The sequence below is a fragment of the Phaethon lepturus genome, unplaced genomic scaffold (assembly GCF_000687285.1).
Source record: "Phaethon lepturus isolate BGI_N335 unplaced genomic scaffold, ASM68728v1 scaffold20933, whole genome shotgun sequence".
Taxonomy (NCBI): Eukaryota; Metazoa; Chordata; class Aves; order Phaethontiformes; family Phaethontidae; genus Phaethon; species Phaethon lepturus.
Window position 1 is genome coordinate 18,792 of NW_010527241.1, and position 10,725 is coordinate 29,516.

The 10,725-nt window shown below is 46.9% G+C and overlaps 1 protein-coding gene across 1 annotated transcript in view; it reads right to left on the bottom strand.

The window, feature by feature from the left end:
• Window positions 1-8,945, bottom strand: part of LOC104617892 (chromosome unknown open reading frame, human C9orf171) — a 25,594-nt gene extending 16,649 nt beyond the window's left edge. The window contains exons 1-3 of the mRNA XM_010283329.1: window positions 8,939-8,945; window positions 7,765-7,920; window positions 6,971-7,199 (exon numbers count right to left, since the gene is read on the bottom strand). Coding sequence (XP_010281631.1) covers window positions 6,971-7,199; window positions 7,765-7,920; window positions 8,939-8,945 — 392 coding nt within the window. The remainder of the gene's footprint in view (window positions 1-6,970; window positions 7,200-7,764; window positions 7,921-8,938) is intronic.
• Window positions 8,946-10,725: the final 1,780 nt, after the last annotated feature.

Consider the following 10,725-nt stretch of genomic DNA (forward strand, 5'->3'; position numbering starts at 1 on the left):
AGGAATCTGGGGCATGATTACAGCCCCGGCCCTTGTGCGAGAGCCGGCATGGCCCCGGCATCCCCCTGCAAACTGCGTGGCTCTGCCTTGCCTTAATTGTTCCCCTTTGGCCGGTGGACCTGTCTCTTCTAACAAGGGCAGTGAGGAGGGCCGCGGTAATTGAAGCACTTAGCCACACTCCCAAGCATTGCCTCCTGCAGCTAATTAGGAAAGAGGGCCGCTGGGCTCTTCGTTATTTCTTTTAATTGTTTGTGGGTTTTGCATAACAGGGAATGGCAGAAGAGGGATGTGCATAGTGGTGAATTCTTGACTTTGAAATTTGTATAAAAGGTCACTTACAATTTGTTAACACTTTCACGAGAGTGAATTCAATTAGCGGCTCCGGCAGTCCCCACACACAGGCGTGCGGGTGTGTTTGTAAGGAGAGGGAGAGATGGCAAAACAAGCAGGGTGTGAATGGCTCTTCATTTTCCAAAGAAGCTCGTGGACTATATGGTAAACTTATAGGCCCCTTACAGCTTTATGGTCCTCTAAACAGGTCCTGGCCATAAACCCATGGAGAGGCCTGAAAGATCAGTTTTAAACGATCTTCACTTGTCCTCACTTTCTGTTAACCACCGAAGAAAATAACAAGAGAAAAATTGGTAGAAAACACTCAGGGACCAATTTTTTTTGCAGTCTTTGGGCTGGCAAAACTCATTTGAAATAGTGGGTCTTTCACCTGCATGGCAGCTGCAGGATCTGTGCTGTCAAAGCACTGATTACTCTGAATTTCTGAAGCTTCTTTACAATCCTTGTAATTTGGATGAGGAAATAACGATATAAATTATTTCACTGCGGGCAGCCAATGAGGTAGTGGCTTCTTTTAAGTGTCAGAGGATCTGTTATTTTGCTCAGAGGGCTCGTATGTATAGAACAGTAAAAAGAATAAAATCCATTGTAAACACGCACTTTAAAAGATTTATCAGATGCTCATAGCTGTACTTAAGAGTACACACGGTTACAAGAGCACCAATTTACTTTACTATTCCCTCCCAGGTCCAGAGTGAGATGTATACTTGGAACGGTCCTAAACGCACACATGAAAACATGTGTCTTGCAGTGAAGATACCAAGCCAGCTCTTATCCCTTAAATATTTGGCTTTACAAGCTGGAATTTGTGCATTAGCATCGATTTTTTTGAGTTGGAGTTACCCTTTGGCTGACTTAATTGAAGATTATTTAGATTTGTGTTCAACACACTTGTCTACTGACTGGAAATCTGCTGTTACCCTGTGAGAAACTCAGGTGGGATGTGATTATGGGGCAGAGCTATTCTGCCTGGAGGTCTCAATCCATGGCTGAGAGTGAACAGTGTTCAGTCTGCAGCCATCAACAAATGCAAAACATCCCAATGAGTAAAAAACCAAGGAAAAAAACCCCACAACACTGAGCAAAACAAATCAAAGAGCAAGGTCTTCCCCTTGACCTCCATCCCATACTTGAATCTCTCTGGCTGGGTGGGAACATTACTTTGAAAGGAAAAGATGTCAATGAGGACTGAAAAGCTTCTCTTTCACAAAAAGGATTCTGTGGTTATTTTGCCCGGACCCAGGTTTTCATTGCACAGACTGCAAAAGCAGAAGTTTGCAAGGGAAAAAGTCCACTTATGGCAAGAAGCAGTTTTAGATGGTAAAAATTTTGGTAGAAATTTTTCAGCCAGCTGTAATCAATGGAGATAAACCCATGGACAACAGCCAGTCTGTGTGAGAGAGTAAATTACTTTCCTATTCAGTGTAATGCAATTGGTAATAAGGGATCTAAATCTCTATTCTTTAGATCTCTTTTCCCAGCTCTGTGGCTGACGTGCAGGACTTGAACCTTATGCCAAACCATGACTTGGCTGCTTATTTCCTCTTAATCCGGGAGCCTGAAGTAGTCAAACTGTTATAACTGCAGTAGATAATTACACTGAAGGAGAACCAGTATCTCCACGGTGCGCTCAGGATGATTTTTTTTTTGAAGGGGGTAACAGGTCTTTCTGCCCGAGCAGATGCTGCAGCTACCGAGCACGAGGCAGCACGATCGAGGCGGATGCGGCTGGGAGCCCTGTGGTAGCTAATGTACCCACAGCGATGCGAGCACATACCCAGCCTGGAATGTCTCCAGCAGAAGCAAATGATTCTTGAAATAGAAATTCTTATCTTAGCAATGTGAGAATGGTGGCAGGGACACAAAGTGCCTTTAGCTGTGGAGCTGGATAGGATATGCAATTATCTGAACTGATGAGAGTCCTATATTTTTTAACTTGGTTGCATTTTCCTGGTGCCTTCAGTCTGACAGTAGTTCCAGTCACTGTTACATTTTTATAATTTGTTTTGTCAGTGCTCTGATATTTTTTTCCTACAATGTCTGTTTGCCCCAATATTTGGGATTTTTGTGGCTTTAAACTTCCTTTATTTGTTTGGCTTCCAGTGATTGTGGATCAGGTGTGGGCTTGCTGATATTCGGCTTTCTTCCCTGTCCAGCTTTTCCTGGTGGGTTCTTTCCAGGAACACCCTCTGCTCTTCAGTATTGTTTCTTTGACATATCTTTGCAGCTGGTCCATAGCTAGATTAGCTTTTTTTTTTCAGGGCCATATATTAATGACCTGAAATGTTCTTTAAGTGTCTCAAAAACAAACCTACCAGTGCACTCTGTGCCAAAGAGATGCTGGAAATATCTAAGCACCTTCTGGGCAGCTTTCTAAACTTTGTTCTGGCTGTGTGTGAACATCACAGACACTGTGGGTAGAAAGGCCACTTGCAAAGAAGAAGCATGAGAATTGAAACCTCCTTCTCGGAGAAGGTGAAAGCTAAGGACAGAGCAGTCGGTTAAGCCAGGAAGCTGCAGGGATAGCCAAGGTAACAGCTGAGCTGCTAAAGGCCAGTGAGACAATTGTCAACAGAGCATTAGGACAATTTAAATGATAGAAAGAAAAGAGGAGGTGCTGGATAAGTGATGCCCTTGGCCTATTGTAACAATAAGAAGAAGAGAGATTGCAGTGACCAAATGCTTTAGAGAGGTGAGTTTGCTGCAGGAACATGGTGAAAGCAGCTGCCAAAGGAGTAAGACCAGTTTTAGAGAACGGGAGGTGGAATGTTAGGAGGAGATGAAGTTAGAAGGAAAATAGGATGTAAAATTCAGGAAAGGGACAGTTGAAGTGAAGGCAGACGGTCGGGGGGACCCGGCAGGAGATATGGGCATGACAGAGTGCCAGGGAAATCCTGCCAGCACACCCAAGGTCAGCCCAACCTACAGGCCAACTGCCAAGTGGATGCCAGCACGTCAGAGGCAGGGTTATGGCCATGCAGCGTTTGAAGGAGGTACAGGTATAGGATGGAAGAGAATGGCACGTCCGTGCGATCCTTGTGTCCAGGAATATGTTCTAGGACATAGCATGTACAATTAGGAAACTTGCAATACTAAGAGGCAAATGAAAGCTGTTCTCTCAAAGCAGCCCTGGAAATGCTGGACAGTGTGTTCATGCTGAGGATGCACTCTGCACTGCTAGCTCCTGGGGAGAAAACTTGTGCCTGGGGTACCAACTGTATGCTCATGTGTTTTGGCTTCAAACTCCTTGTGCGACCTTGTGCAAATCAATATAATCTAAAATCTAGCTACAGGCAGCATCTGTATCTTTGTGCATAATCTAGTTCCAAAAATGGCTGCTTAATGTGTGCTAATTTCAGTGCAGAGTGAAGAAAAGGTGGCTAGGAGGATAAATGTGGATCTGGACATCTTTTGGGGTTTCCAAATGCACCTTGAATACCAAACTGTATCGACACCAGGGTGTTGATCCAGGAAGATCCTGGAGGTCTTCACAGACCCTCTGTGTCTTTTAATCTCCAGTATGATCAAAACCCAGCCCACTCAGTGCCCTGCATCCTCCTTCTTGTAAAACAAAGTCATTACACAGAGTGTGGGGGATGAATACACCTGCTAGTAGCACTGTGTTGTGGGGTTATTTTAAATGAAAGTACCTAGGACTTGGGTCCAGGAGGACAGTAACCCTAATTTGCACACATCTTACAGCTATGTAATGTGTCATGCATGGAGCACATGGATGGGATGGGTTTAGCTCCTGGAGGGGAGGTATGGCTAATTTTCCTTGAAAGAAAACCTGTAGACCTGTTTGCGGTGAGGCTGAGGGCTGGGGCAGGTGAAGTTGAGCGTGCATGCACTGTAACGTGGTCATTACCCCAGCGCCTGCGCTCAGTGGACACGTGCTTTTTTGCAAATTCTGGCTTGCACAAGGCAGCCCTTGTAGAGATCAGAAGCTGGAGTGTGAATCGGGGGAGCCTGACTGGAGGATGCCCCGTGGGGGAGGCTGGGACCCTACCACATCCTTGTTACCGCTGACCTTGGCACGAGCACTGCCTGCTGATGGATCAGCTACGGAGCTGGACAAGACCCTGGGGAACCACTGTATTATCTATTATCGTCCCATCAGTGTCTCCCCTGACCCCTCCCAGCTCCAAATGCCACAGGCATCAGGGAGGGAATAAATCTCTGTCTGATACTGAGAGAGAGAAGGGAACAAGAGCAGGAAAAAGAAGAGATGAAAAATGTCCTTTTTATGACTCTCACAACAAAGCTGGCCACATGATTCGTAGCAAACATTTCTCTGGGAAAAGGGAGGGAGAGAACGGGGGGAAATCAGCAAAAAAGTAGAGCTGCTTCTCTCCCATGGAAGATGCCTACAGGGAATTAAAAGAGGGGTATGGGTGACCTTTGAAGGTAAATACCCCAGGAAAGGAAAGAGGCCTCAGGGCTTCAGAAAGCTCCCTCCAGTGTTTGATGCTGCTTTGTGAAATGCTTCATGCAGCACATGTCCACCATGAACAGAAAGCAGAGGTGTAAGCACTCTGCCAGGCTAGAGGGAGCAGCAGGGCCAGGGTGTGATTAATAAAGCACTAACAGCAACCACAGCATTTGTGTTCATTTCTATTTGGGATGATCCAGGAGAGCTTGTACTTGTGAGCCTGGGGAGAACTCCTGGCCTTGGTGTCTTTGGGAGACAGAAGCCTTTGGCAGTGCAGCCCAGGGCCTGAGAAGGGGCTGGAGATACGTTGCCAGGGCTTAAGAAAAACCCACACATTACCCCGACGGCTGCAAGACCGCAAACGCGTTCCTGTGGCAGCTGCTGGGTTTATAGCCCCTGGTGCCACTGTCCCAGCGAGGCAGCCCAGCCCCGAGGCTGCGTGCTGGCTTTAGCCGCAATTCCAGCGGCGCAAAAGAGCTGCAGCAGGGCTGGGGGTGCAGGCTGGGAGGGTTTGCGCTGCTACCCTGGGGATTGTGCTGGAGCATTGCCATCATCAGACAACGTGGCTGCAGCAGCTCCCAGTGCGATGAGAAGGCACCTTTGCTCTCTGGCCTTCTCAGCTGTATTGTCTGTGTTGTGCCTTGGGCTAAGGAAAGACGTGCAGGCTCTGCTCTTGCTGAAAAACTTCACTGCACCTAAGACATTTAGCCAAGTGGGTGTTTCTAAAGGCAAGCAAGTGCTTGGAGTCATGGAAAAAGACCATATGCCATCCTTCCCTTCTGCCCCCAGACAAGCATGTAGCTTAGTTAAGTGCCTTCCCAATTAGCAGCACCAAGAATGCAGTCGTACAGGGAGTAGAGCCTGAAAGCAGGAGCAACTTAAATTGTTGACAACCAAGTCATTTTTAACAGGGCAGGTCTTGCTCAACCTGGTCAGCTGTGACTAGGGACAGTTTTGGGCTGCAGAGTGCTCACCAAAGCTGGTATCTTTAACTTGGCAGTCCTGGAAAAGTGTGTTAAATTCCCACTTTTACTGAAATGGCTGTAACAACTCCTTGGTAATCCCAGTAATTTGATTTTGTCTATAACGTGCTTTTAAAGTGAAGGGATAAATACAATCAGTCTGCATAAAAGGTAGCTATTAAGGAGCAGGCAACTTGTACAATAATAACTTTAAATTAAAAGCCCTTCCTCACTACTTCTGTTATTGTGGGGTCTGCAGATTTTCCTTAAAACTTTTGAAACGTGCCTAGACTTCTTAAAGGCAGCCATTTAACCTCCGTTTATGAAGAAATAAAGCAAAATTGATGTTGATTTTTGTCTACATTGGGGGATACTTTTGTAACATAAAAGCCCTTTTGCCTGCAATTTGCAGAGCAGCCCTGTCACATCGGTGAGGGCTGATACTGATAAAGATAAAGCTTTATAGCTGGGGCATTTGCAGCTAACAGCAAGCTAATGCTACATTTTCATTTTGATGCAATTAATGTTAATGTCTGCTACGAAAATTGTCATTAAATACCATTTTAAAATCCATTCAATTTGCATATGCAAAGCCCATTTACTATCATGTAAAATACACAGTGCCGTTCATCATGTCTTTTCTCTAGAATTTGTAGCTGTTGTTTTTCTGGTAGTGATTATTATACAGCTCTTAAAATAAAACCTAATGTCTGGTCCAGACCTGCACAGAGCAAGAAAACTCTGTGCTCCAGCAGCCAGCAGCAGGGCTGCTTCGCAGTCACCTTCAGGGGCTTTGGGCTGTTTGTGCTGGACTCACACTGGCTGTTCTGGAGCACCGTGCCCTCCAGCCTCCCTCGTGTTCCCACGAAGGACAGGCAGTGATGCTGTTGCTCTGATTTTCTGACCCTGACAAGCCATTATTCTGGCTTACAACTCTTCATATTCCTTTAAGTTAAAGGATTGGCATTGAACATATTTTTAAGAGGTTCCAAGCTTAGTGCCACAGATGAAATGGGGGTGTGTTGTGGCATGTAGGTAGTTGATTATATGATGCACGGGTGCAATCAGATGTGGAAGTGATGCTGTGACTCAGCTGCAGCACATCCAGGTTCAGGACACACTTCTGTTTTGGGGACTGTGCTGGCTGAGATGTGGGGGAGATGCAGATGAGAAGGTAGGAAGGGAAAATTGCTTTCTGAGAAGGGCCCCAAGCCTTGCCCCTTACCGTGTCGTGATGCCATAAGTAAAGTCTGCAGGTACTTGAGGAGGACATCTCTTGAAGCGACTGTACTCATCGTCTTTGCACCGAATGTCCTTGGCCTTGTAGTACAAATTAAACTCATGGGCTGTGGTATAACCAGCCTTCAGAGCACCACGGTTCATGGTGATGAAGTCCCGGGGCATCTTCTGAACTGAGGGTGTCCTGGGCTTTACTGTGTTCCAGCGGCCTATTGCTGGAGGTGGAAGGAAACATGAGAGGCAAAGAGAAAAAGATCAGGCATGTTGAGTAACTCCTGTTTGGGAGGGCAGGCTGATGTTTGTGCACCATGCACAAGGGCCTTGCATGGCTTGTGTGCATTTTGCCATGGCTTCACTGTGGAGTGAACTTTGTGTCCCATCTCGCTGCATTTCATATGGGACATCTCCCACCTGAACTGGATCTCTTGTCACCCTCCACCCTGGCTTGCTCAGCAAGTCTGATTTCACAGGGGAATTTTGCCTGAGAGCACAAAGTAGGAACTCTAACAAGGTTATAAAAGTGGCCATGTGTATCACCCTTTGCAGGTGCCATACCCCTCTCCGCTTGGGCTCTGTGTGATCCTATAAAAGTTTCCAATATGACAGAGAAACTTTACTAGTCCCCAAGCAATTTGAATGATATTAATGAAAGTGGGTGAATGTTGGAGTTCTTCACTTCCAGCTTTGTGAGAAGTACTGAAGAGCTCTGGGAAGGAGAGGAAAGTCCCTATTAGCATTAGGATTTCCTTGCTTGTCTATATTTTAGTGGTGTTGTCGTACCTTCGGGGACTCCTCCATCTCTCCTGTGGATGTACAGCCCGTATGAAAAATCAAAGCCTGGCAGGGCGTAGCAGTTTCTCTGGGGCTTCCCCAGTTCTGCCTGCAGAAGAGTGAAATTAAAGAAGTGTAACGACCTTTCCTGATAAGCTAAAGCCCCTGAAAATAAAATTTGTAACAGAAAGCAGCCAGGAGTACCAGGCTCCACTTGGCATGGGTTTGAATCCCACTGCCTGGGCAGAAGCGAGTGTGACGGTGAAAAAAGAGAACTCTCAGCCATGAGGCTCCACCAGAGCTGAAGCCTATGGGATGCTGAATTTCAGACGAGTTTTTACCTGAGTTATAAAGTGACCTAGCCTTGCTGCAAATAGTGATCCTGACTCAATATATATGGACTTGAAGTAGTCTTGTTTAATTTCTCCTTTGGCTAGAATGCCCAGTGCATCCTCCTAGAAAACTGGCATAAACTTCCCCAGCGAGATCACATTGCCGCTCATGCCTGGGAATAATCAAGACACAAGGCATGTTGCAGAGGGGGAATAAGGGGGATGAAGAAGGGGGAGCAGAGCCTGGGGTTTATAGCACAGAAAAGAAGAGAACTTGAGCTCAATAACCTCATTGCTATTTAGTTTTAAAATGAACTCTTCCCCAGCCCATGTGTGTCCCAGTCTGGTGGTGTCTGTGGGATTAACTGACCTCCCCTCACCCCTTTGTCTCTACCCTCCCATCTCCATGGTGAAGTCACTGCAGGATGTGTGTGTCTTGAAACCTTATTGCTGCTTGAAAGGGAGGCGGAGGAGGAGGGAGGAGGCGAGAGCCTGGCAGCCTGGGTCTGTGTGTTCCTGCCAGGATAAGCTGGAGCAGGGTCAGGCAACAAGCCCTGCCAGAGCCCTGAGGCACGGTGTGGGAGCTTTGGGACTGGTTATCTTCCATGGGAAGGGTGCTGGGGAAGCTGGGGGGTTGCAGGTGTTGGCAGGTCTTGTTGGGAGAACGGAATTGCTAAAATCCTACTCTAGTGCTTCTCATGGTGAATCATTGAACATTGGCATTGAAATGATCATTATTACACTCCAGAGTGAACACTCTCTGGACCCAGAGATGCTCAGCCAAATGCAGCCCTTTCTGCAGGGACTGAGTGAAGGGAGGTGAGAGTGAAAATGAACCACCTCCAACCTACCTGCCATTATGGTAGGTTGAGGCTGTTACAGTGGTTGATAAAGATTGCAGCTTACTGGAACAGCCTGCATAGGAACATCATCCAAACCCAAATTTACTTTCTGCTCCCAGCTGGCACCATGCAAACCCTGGCCAGGGCCTTGGAGCAGCCACAGCTCTCCTGTACACTGCCGGCCTGATGGCCCCATTCCAATGTGCTTTTTAAGGGTACTCAGCAAGTGTGCCTGATGCTGCCAAGCAGCTTGAGCTGTTCTGCATCACCCTCAGCTCAGGCAAAACTCTCATTGAGTCAGTTTTGCCTGGAGAGCAAGGGTTAATAACCCCTGCTCAAAACAACCACCTTTCCAGTGGGCTCTGTGTTGAAGTCTCTACAATTTCCTTGTAATTCTTCAAACTTTTCTGCCTGGAGCCATTTTTTGTGCATTGTCAGTTCAGAAATTCTCAGCTCCCGCCTCTATATGCAGCCACACAAAAACTTAAAAGCACGCAGTGGCTGCGGCACCGGGCTCCTCACCAGCGCACCAGGGGTGAGATTGTGCCTGCTTGCTTGAGTGACTTGTCTGTGTTGTGACAACAGACCTGCTCCTTTGCAGTTCCTGGCAAGCTGGCTGTCAGCTTTGCCCGTTTGTGGTCATTGGGATGGAATTCTCTGTGCCTGTAAGCTTGTACAGTGATGCTTTCGGGTAAATCCAGGGTCTTGCTTCCCAGGTCTGGGAGGAACGTACTTCATCTTGGTCATGTTAAGTCCGTGCACTTGTGATGCTATAAAGCAAGTGTGGTATTCCCACAACTCTCAGGAGCACAAGTTCACTAGAAAATGAGTTTTCTGGACTTGCTAAGATCCTTTGATAGACGCGAAAACCTGATCAGACTCCTCGCCCTGTGCGAAGCTACAGACCCTTTGCTGCAAACAGACCTTTCTGAAAGCAATCGACTCAGTTACCCGACACAACCTGGGCATAACGTGGCTGCATTCCCCCAGCTGCCTCCTACGAACCTCTAGCAGAGGAAGAGACCGTCCCCTGCAGATGTGTCCAGCCCCGAGCGCGATGGGAGTGAGGGAGCTTTTAGTGCTACCGCAACTGAAATATCACACGGCAGCGCTAAGCCATATGTGCATGCTGTGCGTGAGTTAGGGAGATCGCGCAAAACGTATAAACTGGTGCCAGGGATGATAAAGTAGCTTTCATCGCTGATCTATTTCCGCTGTACTTACAGGCGTTGGTGCGCTAGCTATTTTTAGATTTGTTGTCACTGATATACAAGGGAAATGGTGTAGTGTTCTTCAGGTGCACGAGAAAAGGCTTTTTCCAGGGACCGTGTTCTGATACCGGATCAGTTAAGTGAGGTCAGAAATCTGCTATGATGGTGAAGGTGTGGCGGATGGGAGAAAACCACTGAGAGACTGCAGGAAAGGAGAGAGGTTTGTAACCTGTGGCAAGGCTGCTTCCAGACCTTTGAATGCAGAATTTTGTAGAATAGAAGAAGCTAGAGGATTTAAAGATTCCCTTTTGCAGAGCACCTGAAGTTCACACAGTTGGGTGTTTACTCCATCACAAAATGAGTGCATGCTGTTTCCTTTTATGATCGAGTGGCATTTTACAGTCATTTTGCACTGAATAAATAAAGCTGAAGGTGCTGGATAATTAATTAAAAAAAAAATCTGGTCCAATATGTTGAATGTGGAGAGAACCTGTGCCTGAAAAAAATCAACAGACTCGGAGGACTCTGGTTGCCTGCCAACATCTTTTACCCGCAAAAGCGAAGAATGCGAAGGAGGTAGCAGGA